General features: G+C 52.2%; 1 protein-coding gene across 1 annotated transcript in view; it reads right to left on the minus strand.

Annotated features, from left to right (window-relative positions):
* Positions 1-2,669: 2,669 nt before the first annotated feature.
* CCDC12 (coiled-coil domain containing 12) overlaps positions 2,670-18,036 on the minus strand; it is a 51,122-nt gene continuing 35,755 nt past the window's right edge. Inside the window, 5 exon segments of the mRNA XM_069475608.1 lie at positions 2,670-3,162; positions 3,241-3,317; positions 4,332-4,366; positions 4,606-4,667; positions 6,116-6,195. Of these exon segments, the coding sequence (XP_069331709.1) occupies positions 3,080-3,162; positions 3,241-3,317; positions 4,332-4,366; positions 4,606-4,667; positions 6,116-6,195 (337 nt within the window). The 3' untranslated portion in view covers positions 2,670-3,079.

Below are 18,036 nucleotides of genomic sequence, written 5' to 3' on the forward strand. Positions count from 1 at the left end.
GAGGGATAGGTGGTGTGCCCACCACACTCATCAGTGAGGAGGCAGCGCAGTGTGAACTGGCCCTGGTGCTGTTTGGAGATGACCCTCGAGGGCCCTCATCCAGGGTCACTAAGTAGGCCCTAACTGCTTATTTTTCTTGGAATTTTATCAGTGAGAATTCTTTGAGGACTGAGACGATGAATAAAAGTTTGTCCAAGTAGGATCTGCACTTCTTCTATCAAGTGTTTGAGACCTCCACCAATCTGGGACCACTTTAAATTCCTGGCTTGAGGTTTCTCATGTGCAAGCCCACACGAGGGCTGGCTCAGTTCTCAAGGAGTGGCAAGGTTCAATTTTCCCCTGGGATGCCAGGAGAGATTTATTATTAGTTCACAGACAGTTCCACCATTTGGGATCCCAGCTTTATGGAGGGCTTTCCAATTAGGCCTCTTATTTTGCAAAGGTCTTGGGTTGTCTTAAACCCAGGCATCGAGGACCCCAAAAACTAATGCTGAGTTTCACCTGGTTTGTCATATACCCTCAAGGCAAAGGTTAGGCTTTGGTAAGCTGCTACCTCTCTTACATTTTTGCCCAAGTATTCCTTACTTTCTTGCCAGCTCATAGCTGTATTTAAAAAATATTTGCTGTCGTTATTTACCTAGTATTTTTAGCTGTTTCCAAAGGAGGATTAGTTCAGGCAACTATTCCACACTTATGCTAGAAACAGAAGGGGTCAGCCATTCCTTCTTCCAGTACTTTCTTTCTCTGGTTTTCTTTTCCTGGAGCTCCTGTCAGCTGCAGAACATCTATCAGTTTGGCAAAGTTCTCAATCTACCCTCCACTTCACCATCTTTATCTCTCAATGCCACCTTCTATATGACCCCCTCAGCTTTAACTCCAATTTATTAATCCCTTCTTTGACTGTAATTATTTAGCTCTTCTAGTGAGTTTTTTAATAACCATATTTTTATTTGCAAAATTTCTAAGAGTTCTTTCTTATGTCCAATCCCTATTTTTCTTTTTCTTTTCTTTTTTTTTTTTTTGAGAGAGTCTCACTCTGTCACCTGGGCTAGAGTGCAGTGGCGTCATCATAGCTCACAGCAACCTCAATCTCCTGGGCTCAACTGATCCTCCTGCCTCAGCCTCCTGAGTAGCTGGGACTACAGGCATGCACCATGCCCAGCTGATTTTTTCTATTTTTGGGAAAGACAGGGGGTCTTGAACTCCAGAGCTCAAGCAATTCTCCCGTCTCAGCCTCCTGGAGTGCTAGGACTACAGGTGTAAGTCACTGTGTTCGGCCTTACCCTTACTCTTGAGTTATGGGGATCATACCCTCTTTTATCTCTCTGATAATAAATGCACATTTTAAAGCATATTAGCATGTACTGTTTCAATCTCCTTAGGTATAAATTCTCTCACTTGTTGGGTTGTTGGCCATTCTTTAAGGCATTGGATTTTCTCATGTATTTTCTAATTTCTGCTGAGTGCCCACCATGTATGGTTTGTTTTCTTTTTCCTTGTAGGGCACTTTTTCTGTCGGGGCACGCAGAGTCATAAAATCAGAAGCACACCTTTCACTAGCTCTCTAGGCTCTTGCACTGTGAGATAACCCTACCCCAGTCCAGTCTGGTGCTGAATAGGAATTTAGTTGTAGCCACCAGGTATCCACGTCCTTCCGCAGCCTGTTTCCAGCTGCAATCTGAGGAGATGCAGGGAGTCTTTTCATCCTTTATTCCTAAGAAAGGAAGCCTGACTCTAGCCCTGGCAACTGTGGGCATGTTTGGTCCCTGTCCCTTGCTGGAATCTGAGTCCTGATCTTGTCTCACTGCTCAATACAGAAGCTGGCCACCTACCACGTCAGCCCTCACTCACAGCTACAAGTTTCTGCTCCTTTTCTACACAGGATACCTTCTGAGAGCAGTTGCATAGTTTTAACTTTAAGGATTTATTTATTGTGTGAGTGTGCTGGTCTCTGTGCGCACACACTCACTCCACTCACTCCACCACTATGACCAGAGTCCTTGGCACCGTCCACCGGAACTGAGCACAGCATAGAGGAAGAACACACGGGATGACTTGGGGCAGAGGCAGGAGGCTCAGGGGAAGCTCTGAAGGAAACTCAAGGGTGTGACCATCCTGGAGGAGACGCAATTCCAGTCCGCCACGGGTACCTGGAGTCAGAGATGATGCAGACAGCCCGTCAACCTGGAGAGTCAGCTCCACAGAGGACGCTCATGGTCCTAAAGCCAGGACTTTGGGGGTCCAAACCTGAAACCCAGCCTGTAACATCCAAATCTCCAGCAGAGTGAAGCACCCCAATGCAGGCCCTGTCCTAGGGGAGCCATAGTCTAGTTCTGACTGGTGCAGGAGGGAAAGGGGCTGCCTGGGGCTGGGCAGAGTGGGAAAAACAGCGCTTAGGGGCCTCAAGCTGGGAGTGGTCCCAAGTTGGGGGTTTGCCAAGGCCCAGTCTCTCCCTTCTCTCTCACACTGTGAAGGGATCCACAGAGCACCAGAGTGGGAGCCTCTCTAGCTGGCCCACAGACTCCTGTAAGGCCTAGGCTTGGGGGAGGTCTTAAAAGAACTCTCTCAGACCTTGTCTCTGTCACTCAAGGGTTTTGAAATTACCTCCCCTGGCGATGGACTGGGCCAACATTTGGTCCCAGATGGGCAGCCCTGGGCCTTCCCCACCCCTCCAGCCTCAACATGACCTGCCCAGCACAGGGGTTATTCATGTTAAGCACAGCTCTGCGGCCACCCTGTCCTGGAGCCCAAACCCACAGCACCCCAGGACCCAGGCAACATCTGACAGGTTTCTGCCACACAGGCGTTCACTTGACTTTATTTCCAGAAACTAAAAAAAGTTGAAAATACATACATATGTACAGACACAGGCACGCCCCAGAGTTCTTGCTGGCTCTGCCCCCAGTAAGAACGGCAGGAACGACTCGGGAGACCTCACCCACTAGGGTTTCAGACTTGACAGCGCAGAGTCACTGCTCTGAAGCCAAACTGGAGGTGATGGCAAGCCCAGCCCCGAGCCTGCCCGAGACCGTCCACCGACAGGAGAGGCCGGACAGGTGCAGGGGGGACAGGGCACACCTCAGTCGGAGTCGCAGGCTTCTTGTTCGGTGGTGGAGTCCACTGCAGAGGCTAGGCTGTCTTCCTGGCCTTTCAGCCTCTCACCTGGAATGGATGGCAGACAGGTGTGTTTGGGCCACCACCCAGAGGGTAGGACCCCACCTTGCCAGGCCCTGCACTTACGAATCAGCTCAGCGATGGCCCTCTGGGTCCTCTTTTTTAGCTTCTCCAGTTTCTTGGCCACATCTCTCTTGAGGTCCCTGGAGCAGGGAGGTGGAGGGAGGGGGGAGACTGAAGGCTGGCCTGGTGAGGCCTTGGGCCCCTCCCCTCCTGCAGCCTTCTGGCATCAGAAATCACATCCGTTGCCTGGGTAGGAGGCCAGGATGCTCCTCTCTCTCCCCTCTGTGCCCTCCAAAACCCAGCAGCAGCCATCCTTCCCCAATCCACTGAGATAAGGGGACTGGCACCACAGACCCACCCAACATGGGGGGCAGAGCTGGTGGGTAGCTCCTCAGGGATCCTCTCTTGGTCTGGTCCCCCCAGTCACCATCAGGGGGTAACCTGCTCTAGCCCACGGTGGCCCTTGCTCCTCCCCCAGCCACAGGCTCGCCCCCTCCACCGTGGGCTTCCAGAAGTGCATGCGCACTCAGCCTGTTCCCTCTGGCTCTGGGTTTCCTAGGACATACACTCCATGGCTTTGTTTCATCAAATTATAACACCCTTAGCTGGTAAGTACTTGACCCAGAACCAGGCAAGAGGGACAGAGCCCCTGTGTGTGGCCCAAAGTAAAGGAAGACACAAGCCTTCTGGCCTACACCATCCTTTCTCAGCCCAGTGAGATAAATGGACATCCCCTTTTCACAGATGCGGGAAGTGGGGCCAGAGGGGAACAGACTAGTCGGTGGCAGAACAGGGACAGAAACCTGTGTCGGCCCTTCCCTCTATCCCGCCTCACAATGTGGTCCCCTAAGGACAAAGGTCGGCTTTGCTCACATGGGACTTCCTGGAGTAGGGGTCTCACCCTTTCAGAAGGGGCTTCTTGAGGGACCTGCTTGCTGCTCCCCCTCTGCCTGAGGCCCTCGCCATCACCTTCCTCTCATTGCTCCATTCATGTCCTTCTCAGCACTCAGCTCCGACGCTAAGTGTCTCCTGCAGCTCTACGTCTGTACTGTCTGTCTCCTCACGGTGAGGGGGAAGGGCCCAGCCCGAGGCCCACGCCTGGCTCTAGAAGCCCCCCAGTTAGTCTGCACCCACCCTGCACAGCCAACACTCACCAATCAGGCTTCCGGGGAGCCAGGTTGGCCAGGTCCTGGGGAGGGAGGAGACACACATCAGGGCTGAGGGGTCCCGCCCCAGCCAAGTGGGAAGACAGAATAGGGAGGTAGGGAAATGGGAGAAAAGGAAGGAGGAAGGAAGGGGATGAGAACAAGGATGGGGGTGGAAGGAGAATAAAGACGTGAAGAGAAGGAAGGGGACAGAGGGAGAGCAGGTGGGGAGGGCAGCAGGACACAGAGGCAGCGAGGAGGACGGGGCGGCCCAGGCACTCACCACCTCCTCGATGACAGGCTCAGGCTTAGCGGCCTCCAGCTGCTCCTTCACCTTCTCCTCCACTAGAGGGTGCAAGACAACAACGAAGCTCTGTCGGAAAGGAGCTGCCACTCTGGAGTGACACTGCCTACTACGTAGGGCCCCAGGGAGAGGAGGGGACCCCAGGCTTCCCTGCACCTACCTTTCCTTGGCCCCAGGCAGCCAGGAGACGAAGCCCCTGCAAAGGGCCTGGTTTTCCAGGAGGAAGGCCAGCCCCAGGATGCAAGAATGGGAAGCAGCCAACGGAGTCAGCCAGGAAGCAGGGATGCTAACCTCAACTGTGAACCCAGAGGGCTGCCTGCACGTGTACAAAGTGCGGTTTTGTGAAGGGCCTTAAGGACTGGCTTTCCGCACAACCCCAGGGCTCCTGGGCTCTGAGGATGTCCTCTGGGGCCTGGCCTGGCCAGAGCCACTTGTGGCTTTTCTTCCCATCCCACCTCAGGCGTGTGCTCCCAAGATGAGGGGACAGGCACCGCCCAGTTCCACCAAGCTGCTGCCAGTGCAGCAGGCCTCCCGGCTGTCTGACCTGGAGGGTCCTGGCTCCCAGGGGACAGATATGGGAAGTAATAACAACTCTGGGCTCTGGGGACGTCCTCCAACCCCCACCACTCAGTGGCTCCAGGAGCACCCTTCCTGGGGCTCACCTCCCTCCAGCTGCAGATGTGGGGCTGGGGCTGCCTCCTGACCCTGAGGCCCAGAGCCACTCCTCACCCTCCTCCGCCCTGCCCTTCTGTTCCACCGCCCCGCCAGGCCAGTGGAGGTGGAGCCTAAACCTTGAAGCAAACTGCCAGGGAAGTGTCTGGATTTCAGGATGAAGAGGGAAGGAGCAGACTGGGATGTGGACAAATGGGCAACACTTTACTTTTTAACAATAGTAATGTATTTATCCATTTGTTTTACAATTAAAAGTTGGTAACAAAAAGAATAAAAACGGAGACCCTGCAGGGCCAGGGGCCAGGGATCTGCATGACTGAGAAGCTCCCAGGCCTGAGTCGGGTGGACAGCCAGAAGCTCCTGGTCCCTGTGCTGCTCCCCACGCCAGAGCGAAACGGCGAGCTCTGGGCTGGGCCCTCTCCCCCGCGTCTGTGCCCCGTGTTGCCCGCCCGCTGCTCTGCACGCCTGAATGGTTGGCCCCTCATCAGGGTCTCTTGCTCTGACCCACCCAGGGCCCACCAGGCCCATCACCCTGCTCTGATGCCCAAGGGCCCCAGGGCTACGTCCACTTCTCGGCCAAGAGGAGTCCTCTGAGGGGACGTGTCCTCTTCTAGGACCCCTCACAGGTCCCCAGGGTGGAAGCAGGGTTGCGGGGGCACCGGAGGCCTCTGTCAGAGCATTTGCACATCTGCCATGAGATGGTGACGGAGGGTCCTGGAGGCCCAACTCCTGCCCCGGTGCGGCTGTTTTTTTGTCGAGAGGTGGGGGGCAACTGACAGCGCCAGGGAGCAGAGGCAGAGAGCGGCGGCCCACCTACCTGCAACAGGTTTGGCCTGGGGCACCCTCCTCCTCTTCAGGTCCTCATCCTCGGGGACATAGTTCCGCAGCCTGAGTTCCCTAAGAGGGCCGAGAGGACAAGCAGAGATGAGGTCAAGCGTGTGACACGGTCTCAATCTCCTCATACAATTGCAAGTCAAAAGGCGATGAACCCACCAAACTGGTTACTTCCTGACTTTTCTCTAATCCCTCTGGAGATGGCCTGGTGAAAATGGAAGCATAGAACAGAGCGTCGCCGGGACAGGCCCGGGGCCCCCTGCTCTGCCACTTAGCAGCAGGACTGGCTGCTCTCCAAAGGCCCTGCCTGCTCTGTTGGGGTGTGGGTCTCTTCCAGAGCTGGGGGCAGAGATGCCCAGGGAGCATTCCCTGGGTGTCTCCTGGAGTATCCCCACTTCATAGCTAAGGAAACAGGGTCACACAGCAGTGGTTGCAAATCTGAACCCCAGGCAAGGTGTGTCTCCCAGCCAGGGCCAGAACTCCTGGGCCGAGTTACTCCTAAAAGAGAAAGCCAGTAGTCACCCACTAGGTCCCCAAGCCCGGCCCCCTCCCCAGAGCCTTCCTGCCCCGGGCCAATGACATGTCGTCCCTCCACTACTAGTGGCAAGGGTCTGGGTGTGCTGGGTCAAGGGCACGTGGCAGTGAGGAGCAGTGACACGTGGACAGGAGAGTGCTGGGGGCTTCAGAGGGGGCATGGCTGCCTGCTGCCTGTGGGAACGTGGACAGACTCCAGAAGGAGGCGGTGTCCAGGCCTGCGGGTGTAGTGGACAGGGCCAAGGCACAAAGCACGAGAAGCTGACCCCGCTCCATGACCGCAGGAGAGGCCTGTGAGGGCTGTGGAAGAGGCACAACTGTGTGCAAGGCTGGGAAAGCCACGGTCCACCTGGGCAGTGATGGGAACTGCACAGCTCCCACCCCTGCAAGAGGTCTTTCAAATGCTACCAGGGCAGACCCCAAGACCCCAAGAGGAGCCGTGAGGGGCCAGAATCCCACAGTGGGAGCTGCAGCCAGGGACCACGTTATTTTCCTCCTGTCTCAGTCTCCTCAGGCAAGGCTGGCTGCACCAAGAGCTCACTGGGGGCCTCCCCAGCCCAGCAACTCATCAAATCCCACCCCCCACCCCCCACACAGAAGCAGGTCCCCAGGAAGAGAGGGCCCCCAGCAACTCCACAGGGCAGCAGGGTGAGAGTTCCTGGGGGCTGCTAGGCCGCATAAAGGCAAGACAGCGACACTGGGACAGGCACCTAGACCCTGAGGATTAGAGAAGTGGCCCCTCACGTGCCAGCCAGGTGAGCGTGGGCTGTGGGTCCTTCCCCACTACCTCCTTTGGTCCTTGACTGCAGGCCCCTCAGAAAGCCCTGGGCCTCTCAGGCACGGAGCAATTTCCCAACAGGAGGCCTCCCACAGTCTGCCATCTCCCAAGCCCTCTGTCTGGCCGGGCAAAAGCATTGCTGGCTTCCCCAGCCCCTGGGAAGGCAAGCTTTCCCAGAGGTGAGGCAGCTGATGTCTGTGGCCACACAGCTTGGCAAGTGGCAGTGCGCTGAACTTGGAGGCTTTCAGATACCAAATTCATTCTGCTCCCTACCCTCGCTCACACACCATCTCCTTCCCTCCTGCCAGGGACCTGGGGCTGAGCCTCTGTGACAGGGTGAGGGCGGGCACAGCACCAGCATCACCTGTGGAGGAGGCCCACGCCACACTCCCAGGGCCTGCACCCCTAAGGAACAGGGACACCCCACCTGTCCTGCTACCCCTCATGCCTGCCTCGGGCCTGGGGGTAAACGTCAGGCCACTGCGGCGCAGGGAGAGAAAGTGAAGCATGACTTGGTGCAGCGACTTTCGTTCACAACAGGGTGGGGTGAAAAGAGGAAGAGAAACTGGGTGTGGGAAGAAAACTGCAGGAATTGAGGAAAAAAACCTGTCACTCTCAGAAACTGTCTCCAGGGTTCTGTGAGAAGTTGGTAGGAGAGAGGAGTCAATGAACTGTACCCAGAACTCACAGCAGCAACGAGCACCCATGCGTCCAGCCCCTCCCTGCCGCCCATGGCTTCAGCAGGCCACCGCAAAAAATGAGGGCACAGCGGGGAAAGGAGAGGCCAGAAGCCCGGCCCTGCCCCAGAGCACAGCACTGGTCAAGCCGTCAAGAACACCCGAGTTCCCACCACTATAGGATGGTCCCATTCTGGGCCTCAGTTTCCACATCTATAAACATGGAGGTTGTGCTGGGTATGCCCAGCTCTATCAAGCTGGGCTCCAAGCCCTTTCCCGACTCATCTTCAAATCTTCGAGAGCTAATGAAGAGACTTCCCCTCCCTAATGCCCACGTAACCGCCCTCCCCTGGCAGACCTCCACTATCGCCAAAGGGCAGGGGTCTCTGGGAGAGGTCGTGGAGCCCCAGGTTGGGCTGGGGGGCCTGGCCTTTCCAACACAGGCCCAGTATTTAACCTCCCTTCTTCAAACAAGTTAACAAACCTGACAACAGATATATTTTTAAAAATCTATTTATTGGCCTTGGAGAAATACCAAACTGACAAGGATTTCAGAGGCTGCGATCATGGAGATAAGGGAAAAGCAACGAAGTGAGCCTGACATCGGATACCTGTTTCCCCTTAAGTATTTGTCCGTTTACAAGCAGTGGCTGTAAAGCTGAGAGGCTGAGAAGAGCCTACAATCTCATGGGGCTGGAGAGAGATGCATGTTTAAGGCAGCCAAGGAGTAGGGTCCTGGCAACACCCCCTGCCCCCCCACTGCCCGCCTTCTGTGGTGACCCCCCCCCCATTAGCCCCATCCTAAGAGCAGGGGTGAACCTGAAACAGACCACTCTTCCCGGGGACTGAAACGTAGCTTGGTATGAGCACAGGCGTTAACTGGCCTGCCCTTTTGGCAGAGGAGACGATGTAACTGGGTACTGGTGAGAGGAAGCCTCTTTATCAGTCCTGAAAGGGAGAGTCGGGGTACCCCTGGCCTAACTGCCAGCTAGAAGGTAGAATAAATTCTCTCTGAAGGAAAATAAATTATCTAGAACCTCAAATTATCCTAGAATTTTTCATATACAATATCAACATGCAAGATTCAATCAAAACCACGAGAAAAAACAGAATATACTCACAGGAAACCCAGATGTTTGAATTATCAGAAATGAAATTTTAAATAATTGCAATTAACAGAAGTTCAGGAAAGGAGACCACAAGATCATTTGAGCAGAGAAGTGGAAACTGTAAAAATTAATCAAATACCGGGCATAGTGGTGTGTACCTACAGTCCCACTACTCAGGAGGCTAAGGCAGGAAGATTGCTTGAGCCCAAGAATTCAAGTCCAGCCTGGGTAACATAGTGACACCCCATCTCAATTTTAAAAAATAAAAATTAGAAAAAAAGTTAATCCAATGGAAATCCTACTACTGAAAAATAGAACCAAATTAAGAATTCAATAAATGGGCTCAACAGCAGTTTAAGTACAGCTAAAGAAAGGATTAGTGAACTGCAGGGTATGCAGACTGAGACACAGAGGAATAAAGTTGGCAAATACAGAAAAGACCTAAAGACATACGGAATATGGTGAGAAGAGCTAACATACAAATAATTAGAGTTAATGACTGGAAAATTTACAGAATGAAAAAATCGTACAGAATTTATGAGAGAATTAGTCATCGAACCATAAATTAAAGAAACATTATGAACCCCAAAGAAAAGCACACCTACGCAAATCATTGTCAAACTACTAAAAACCGAAGACAAAGAGAAAATTTTAAAGACACCTAACTTTCAAAGGAACAATGGAAACTGACAGCCAACTTCTCAAGTGAAACTATGAAAACCATAAGACAATGGAATAATATCATGGAAGTTGGGAAAGAAAACAAAATGCCACACCAGAATTCTAAATCTAGTTTAAAAGCCTTCAAGAGAAAGACTTTTCCAGATAAAGAAAAATTGGGAGGAGAATTAGACATCAGTGGATCTGTTATTCAAGAAATACTAACGGGAGTACTTCAGGCTAAAGGAAAATGATCTCAGGTGGAAGCATGGAACTGCAGGGAAAAAATGCATCAGACAGGGTAAATACATAGATAAACCAATTAATAATGACGTATAAAATAGTAATAATGACTTGTAGGATTTATTAAAATATAGCAACAATAGCACAAAAGACAGAAAGAGCAGCAAATGGCATTAAAGTGTTCTGTGGTCCTAGCACTGTATGGGAAATCGTAAAAGTACTACTATTTTTTGTTAGACTTTGATAAGGATGTATGTTGTTATCCCTGTGGAAACTACTAAAGGAAAAAGAGCATATAATTAACAACTTAACAAAGGAAGGAAATGAAATGATTAAAAATTTAAAAATCCAAAAGAAGACCAACATTAAGATACAGGAAGGTCAAGAAACAAATACTAAGACAATAGGTTCACACACAAAGCAGGCCCAAGCTGCTGTCCTGGAGAGGAGCGCCCATTACAGCGTCTGGTGCTGCCACAGCTCTGAGAGACTGGGAGAGTGTGCCTACACCTTGCCAGCCAAACCAGTAGGGCAGGCCAACACCCAAAAACTTGTCAGCTAGCCAGGAAATGCTGAAGCAGCCTGCACTCACTAGGCAGTCATTGGCAACTGGAAGCCACCCTTCTGGAGGCCAGTGGAGCCAAGCGCTGGTTCTGCTACCCCCATTTTAGAATGAGGGGGTTGCTGAAGGGAGGAGGTGCTAAAGCCTTGACTTCCAACAGTATATCCTGGCTCCAAATCCCGTCTTTGATACTTTTGAGACATGGAAAGGATCATCGCTTCACTGGTGCCCATATGGAAATCAAGGACATTCATCTTTCATGAGGCTGGGGAGGACTGATGTAGGCTGTGGACACCAACACTGAACAGAGCTGTGTCCTATAAGACTTTGGTCTCCAACCCCCAGGCCACAACCCTGTTAGGAACTGGGCTGCATATCACTGCCTGAGCTCCACCTCTGCCCCCCATCCCTCCCTACCCCCAGTCCATAGAAAAATTGTCTTCCATGAAAATGGTCTGTGGTACCAAAAAGGTTGGGGGACTGCTGCTATAGGACCGAGGTCTCATCTTCCCACTCCACATTGCTGTCCCAGAAGCCCTTCCCCAGACCCTGAGAGCTCTACCTGCTGGGATGCGAGCGTGGCAGACTTACGGTCCAAGATGGGACAGCGCACAGAGAGTAATCTTCCAAAGCCTTGTATGCAGCTGGGAACAAACAGCCCAGCAGACACACGCATGGCCTGCCAAGGCTCCTCAAAATACTCCCAATTGTATGTGGGTGTACCAAAGTGGATAGAAAGTCATCCTTGTGTGGCCCACAGGGTGGCAGGGATGTACCCATTTCTGCACACTGCACACCAAGTGGCAGGGCCACCTAGGACACACCACGGGTAGTTGAGGCCTAGCCAAAGAACAGCCTCCCTGCTTGTCTCTCCCTGCCTGTCTTCCCAGTCTGTCTGGTCTCCGTGAGTTTGGAACCCAGCCCGGCCAGGAGCCTGGCTTATTTTACTCATCTCCGCAGCCCTGACTGCTCAGAACTGGGTGTGGAAGGCACCTGGACTGAAACCTGGATACAGGAAAGAGAAGACAGGGCTCAACTCCAGGGGCCCTTCCTATGCCTCAGGCAATGCCAGGGCAATGAGCCACAGGAAGTGTGGGACAATCCCCAGTTCCCCAGGAGCCAAAGGCAAAGGTGTGGGAGAGATCCAGGCCAGGAGATCCCCCAGCCTTTCAGCCAGCCCTCTCCTGTCCTAAGGCTGCAAAACAAAAGGAGACCTGAGCCAGGTGCTCTGGAGGACACAACCACAAGAGCCCCTTCCTAGAGCTAACCCTTTCCTAGGGGAGAGAGCATATCACGCAAACTGTTTAGCTGCCCTACGTATGGTCCACGCCAAGAGTAGCACGCCTGTTGGCAAAAGGGACAATGAAGACACTCTCTATGAATTTTTGTGGAATGAATGCCAAGATACACTATTGGATTGAGAAAAGCAAGGTGAAGAACAATAGCACAGTAGGCTATCCTGCATGTAAAAAGGAACATGTAGGAAAAGGGATAATCTCAGCATATTTGCATATCTCTGCACAACCTACCTCTGGAAGAAACCAAAAAGCTGGCCCCAAAGGTGGTCTCCCAACTGGGAAGATGGGAGTGGAGGAACATGTGTTTCCCTATGTACCATGCCTTTTGAATACTGAACCACATCAATCCCTCACATACTCAAAAATTATTAATAAAATATACAAAGATACACCCAAATAGCTACAGCATTTAAAAATGGATCATTATATAACCGTTAAAAATGTTTGCAAAGGATTATTCTGGACATGTAATAGAAAATTCATAGAAGAAAAAAAACAACAAAAATATTGACAGTGAATAGGAGTGATTTTTACTTGCTTCTTTGATTTTCTGTAGTTTCCAGAATTTCTATAGCAATCAGTATTCTTTCAACACAGAACCAACCAACCAGTGGACAAACGGAAATAAAAAGGAAACAACAGAGAGGCTGTTTTTGGAATAGAGCAGTGATCCCCAACATTTTTGGCACTGGCAGCAGGCACTAATTTCATGGAAGACAATTTTTCCACAGATGAAGGTGCGGAGGGCAGGAAGGCAGAGTTCAGGCGATGATGCGAGGGAGCGAAGGGGAGCAGCCCACCCACATGCTCTGCAGCCCGGTCCCTAACAGGGAGTTGGGGACCACAAGAGAAGACTACGGCGGAGCCTGTATCAGGCAGCACCCAGCTGCTGAGCTCCAGGGACCACCAGTCTCTGTGGCCCAAGGCCAAGCTGCCCCCCAAGCCAAAGGGAAGCAGAGACCAGGACAAGCTCTGGGGGCTTCTTGCCCCAGAGTCTACAGGAAGGGCAGCCCAGTGAGCCCAATGGCCTCTAGGACACTGCCCTTTGCACCAAATGCCCTGGACCACTCACACAGTCCCCTCCATGTTGGCAGCCACTGTCTGAGTTGAACTTCGTTACCTTTCCACAGGAGGCAGACACAGCGACCACCTCGGTGCCTCCACTCTCACTCCCCTACCCAGGGCTCCCAGTGTCCCCAAAGCAAGTTGAAACTTGTCCCCATGGTCCTGGCCCCACAGCCTGTTCACCCAGCAGAGACCAGCCTGTCTGCTACACACTTTCCAATCCAATAATAGGCTTCAAGCTTCAACAGGTGGCCCTGTGGGCAGTGCCTCCCCTTCCCCAACAACTCCACCCCCTCCAAGGTGCAACTGCCCACTCTTCTCCTGAGCCCACTTGCCTCTCTACCCTCTACGCAGCAGCCAGTACACTCTGTGCACGGCCCTGCGATGGCTGTACGCCTGTCCTTCACAGCTTGCCCTACAAGCTCCTAGTGACCGAGCTCCAGCACTTTAGCACCAGGCAGCTGGATGAGGGGCTCAGCATATACTTGTCTCAGGCTGGATAAAGGAATTCAGGGGGGCTGGGCGCGGTGGCTCACGCTTGTAATCCTAGCACTCTGGGAGGCTGAGGCTGGTGGATTGTTTGAGATCACGAGTTCAAGGCCAGCCTGAGCAAGAGCGAGACCCTATCTCTACTAAAAATAGAAAGAAATTAGCTGGACAGCTAAAAATATACAGAAAAAATTAGCTGGGCATGGTGGCGCATGCCTGTAGTCCCAGCTACTTGGGAGGCTGAGGCAGAAGGATTGCTTGAGCCCAGGAGTTTGAGGTTGCTGTGAGCTAGGCTGACAGCACGGCACTCTGGCCAGGGTGACAGAGCCAGACTCTGCCTAAAAAAAAAAAGGAATTCAGACAGCACTCAGGAAAGAGCTTTGTGAGTAGCCTGGGGCTCTCTGAGCCTGTAATGAATTGCAAAGAAGAAGGGAACAAAGAAATTGTGCCCAGCAGATGTAAAGAAGGCAGGAAAGTGGCTGGGCTGGGGCAGCAGATTCCTAAGTGACTTCTTTGTGGCAAAGCAACAGGTCAATGCCCAAGTTCACATTCCCTGAGTCTCCTAAAATGGTGAAACATTCCTTTTCCATTTCCTTTACTCTGCTTCCTCCTTGGGTGTCTAGGAAGACCTGCCCAGTGCCGGAACAGGTATGGGACCACAGTGAACTCTTCCCGAGGTCTTCCTCAAGGCCCCGGGTGTGTGCTGGCCAGGGACATTCAGGGGAAATAACTCTTTGGGGTGTTTTTTCACACCTTCTGTATGTATCCCTGAGAGGAAGTGGATGGAGAAAGTTGATGTTCTCAGTAAACTATAAAACCCAGGAGTTCCAGATTGTAGAAATAAAAGGAAGCTTTGAGATTATGTATCTGGTCCAACTCCATTACTGGCAAACAGAGTAAAGTAGTACAGAGAAAATCTGTACTACTCCTGGAGGTTTCACAGTCCCTGGCCCACTTCATTCATTCATGCTACCAGTGGTGTCAGCCTCTTTTCTCACCCCATAGACGTTGCAGTCACTCCACACTCACCCCTTGCCCTGGACCCTTGGACAGAGGCAGAGAGAGAACACGGACAGAGAAGTTCCACATGGCCTGCTTCCAGAGAACAAGGCCTCCCCACCTGGCCACCTTGGTCCCTCCTGCCCATCCAGGCCCATCAGGGGCCAAAAAAGGACAGTTGGCGTGAGGCTCTCCTCATAGTAACAGACCACAGGGAAAGCCAAGTCCAGCATGAGCCTGCAGGGTTCCTGGAGGCCAGCATGGGCCAGAGAATTCAGCAACTTTGACCATAGAAGGCTTTCATTTTTAACATTCAGAGTACAGAAACACAGGAGCTCTTCTGGGAAAACAGCCCGCCCCCACCTAACCCTCTACTTGCTTTAGGCTCTGCACATGGAGACTCACCCCCATGTTCCCAACATAAATAACAAGGCCTTGCTTGCTGCTGCCAAAGGCCAGACCCTAGAAAACCATGAAAACTAGGGGAGAGGCAACTCTCCCAAATGGTGTGCACAACTGCTCCAGAGGCTGATCTGGTCATTCTTTCAAGCTCCATTAAAATGTTCAAACCCCTTGACCCAGTGATCCTGCTCTGGGGAAACCATTCCATAGAAACAATAACAAAACAGGGACAAGCAAAACAAAACATCCTATATGCCAGTGTTTCTCGCAGCACAATTTGTAACAGCCATGAGGCAGACACCTCTGGGCTCTCCTCTGACAGAGTCCCCTAAAGCTGTAGAGGTACCAGTGCCCTTCCAGAGAGGGAAAACAGCTCAGAACAGTGCGATTACAGCACCTGGCTGTGAAGGCAAAAAAAAAAAAATTCCGTACAGGTAAAGTGCAGACAGGGACAGCACACAGATACTGGAAATAGAAAGTCCATGGAGGGATGTTTTTGTTTGGTGGTTGTTTAACATTTTCCTTCAGAACACTTGATGGTTGGCTTAGCCACTGTCAGGCAGAGGAGACTGTCCTACAGCTGTCCCCTAGCAAGGCAACTCTGGCTCCACTCTAGGGACAAGGTACAGTACAGGGCAATAAAAGCTCCGTCCCCTTCTCCTATCCAGCCCAGCCCAGGCCTCCTCCCCTTCTGACTACACAGAGAAGACACAGGTCATCTGGAGCACATGACACAAGAACTGGCAATGGCAGGAGAGGGCCACATCGCAGCTCCAAGGGGTGGACAAAGCCTCCCAAACAACCCCTGGCAAATGCCTCCTTAGAGGGTTTCAGGAAAAAGAGTGGGAGCTCCCATGTCCTCCCCCAACCCCAAATCATGGGCCATAGTGAATGGGATAACCCGCCCTCTCAGAAGGAGCACCCTCCACACATTGTCTCTCCACGGGTACCTATCTCTCAAGACTCCCTTCAACACAGGCAGAGGTTGTTGTCAACATTTTCTAGAAGTGGAAAACAACCAGAGATGTGCAGATATACCCAAGTTCAGGGAGGAGCCGGAGCCAGAATCCAAACCCAAGTTTCTGGCCTTGAGGTGGACCCCTATGCCAACTTCCCCCACTGGGCTCCTCAGGGACCTGCAACCACTGTAGAGCAGTCAGGCTGTCTGACAGAGTGGCTGGGGGTCCTGCCGGGGGTTGCAGGTGGCTCAGCCAGGGATCTGGGGACTCAGTGTTTCTCAAGGGAAAAAATTCCACAACTTGTGTCCCCAGCAAAGTCCAGTCAGTACAGCATCATCCTGGAAACTTCTCTCTCTCCGCAGAAGCCCCATCCTCGCAGCTCTTCCAGCTGCGTGAAAAACCCTTCCTCAGCCTCTAAAATCAGTAGATCACAGGCGTTAGAGGCAGGAGCTTTAGAAATAATACAGTCATGCCCTCCCTTAAAAACAGGGAGGCCAGGAGAGCCAGAGCTGGCTGGAAGTGAGACCCCTGTGGGCGCCCCACCAAGACAGATCAACAGCTACGGCCACCCAAGCTCACCCAGCCGTGTCAGCCCCAAAGCCCACCAAAAGGCCCCTGACGGATGGTTTATAAACAGCCAATAGCTGTTGCAGGGAACGACCAAGGCCAAATGTTACTTAAATCAGGCCCCTCGCCCGCTGAAGCTCCTGTCACACGTGGGTCATGTGGTCTGCACCCACTCTCCCCAACTCTGCAGAACCCAACCCAGTCCTCTAACTGACAGGTTGCATTTTGCATTCACCCCACCTGAAAATCCACCGCTAATGGGGACTTAAAAGAATTAGAAACAGCTGGTATGTCAAAAATCAAGGAGTAAAAAATCATGGTGCTCTCAAAGAAATATTAAATATAAGCAGCCACAGAGAATTTTATAGAATTACACTTATCAAGATAGTCATGATACGGTATGTGAAAAAGGTTACAAAACAACAGGATATACAGATACATGCTAATCTGTATTTTATAAGTTTTCTACACTTAAAACATCTGTAATTTATGTACTTTAAATATCAATTTAAACTTAAAAAGAGGATAGGAGTAAAGGCTTATGGCAGCTGAGTTAAATCCCAAAGGTCCCACAATATGAGAACTGGATTGGCCACACTGGCCATGCAGGACTGAGATGCTGGGGGAATAGGGCCTATAAAGTCTCCTGCCCCTCACCCTCCCAGGGCCTACCCCACCCCACAGACCACTCCGGGGAGGTGGATGGTGCTCAACCCCATTGGGCTACGCTGGGCTGTACTCTGCCAGCCCCTGCTGCACTCTGCCACAGAGAGACACTCCTCTTTTCACCACACAGATATCTGGCATCCCTGAGGGCCACCCCTCTAGCCCTAGCCAAAGGCCATGTGGGACAGAGGCCACAGCACCTCCCCATTCAAGGGAAGCACTAAGTACTGGTGGTGGAGCAGAGCCGAGTGTGGCCTGCTTTGGGAGCTTGCAGACGGCCTCATTCCTCATCTGCAACATGAGGAGGCTGGACGAGCTCAGTTGTTTCCATGTCAGATAGGAACCAGGGAGGGGCCCCAGTGCCAGCTCCACTCCCTTTCAGTTGGGAGATTTTAGCCAAGTCACTTCACCTGCCTGAACTGTGGTTTCCTCACCTATAAATGTAGACCACACCTAGTCCCAGAACAGGGGTGAAGATTTCATGAAAGGGCTTTGGAAGCACTGAAGATCACAATATACAAGATAGCTGAATTTTTTCCACACAGAAAGGATGCAGCTGTGCTCCCACCCTGCCCCTTACACAGAAGGGAGGTGCTGGCACATGGTGAGTTGACTTTACCATATCCCTTAAACCAATTCTCTTTTGATTCATCCTTCTACATTCCCAGGGCTACACCTGAGAAAGAGAGTCATGAAAACAGGGCGGCTGAAGGTCTCTGTGCTGTTGCTTCCCCACTGCCCATGACGGAGACATCCCCAGGCCTAGAGGACTGAGATAACTCAGGAGGCGTGGGTGGGAGCCGCCCTGGTTGTTACCAGTAGAGTGGAGCAATGTGTGTCGAATCAAGCTGACATCACAGACTGCGACACACCCTGGTGCGTGGACACCATCTCTG

The sequence above is a fragment of the Eulemur rufifrons genome, chromosome 7, assembly GCF_041146395.1.
Source record: "Eulemur rufifrons isolate Redbay chromosome 7, OSU_ERuf_1, whole genome shotgun sequence".
NCBI classification, from domain to species: domain Eukaryota; kingdom Metazoa; phylum Chordata; class Mammalia; order Primates; family Lemuridae; genus Eulemur; species Eulemur rufifrons.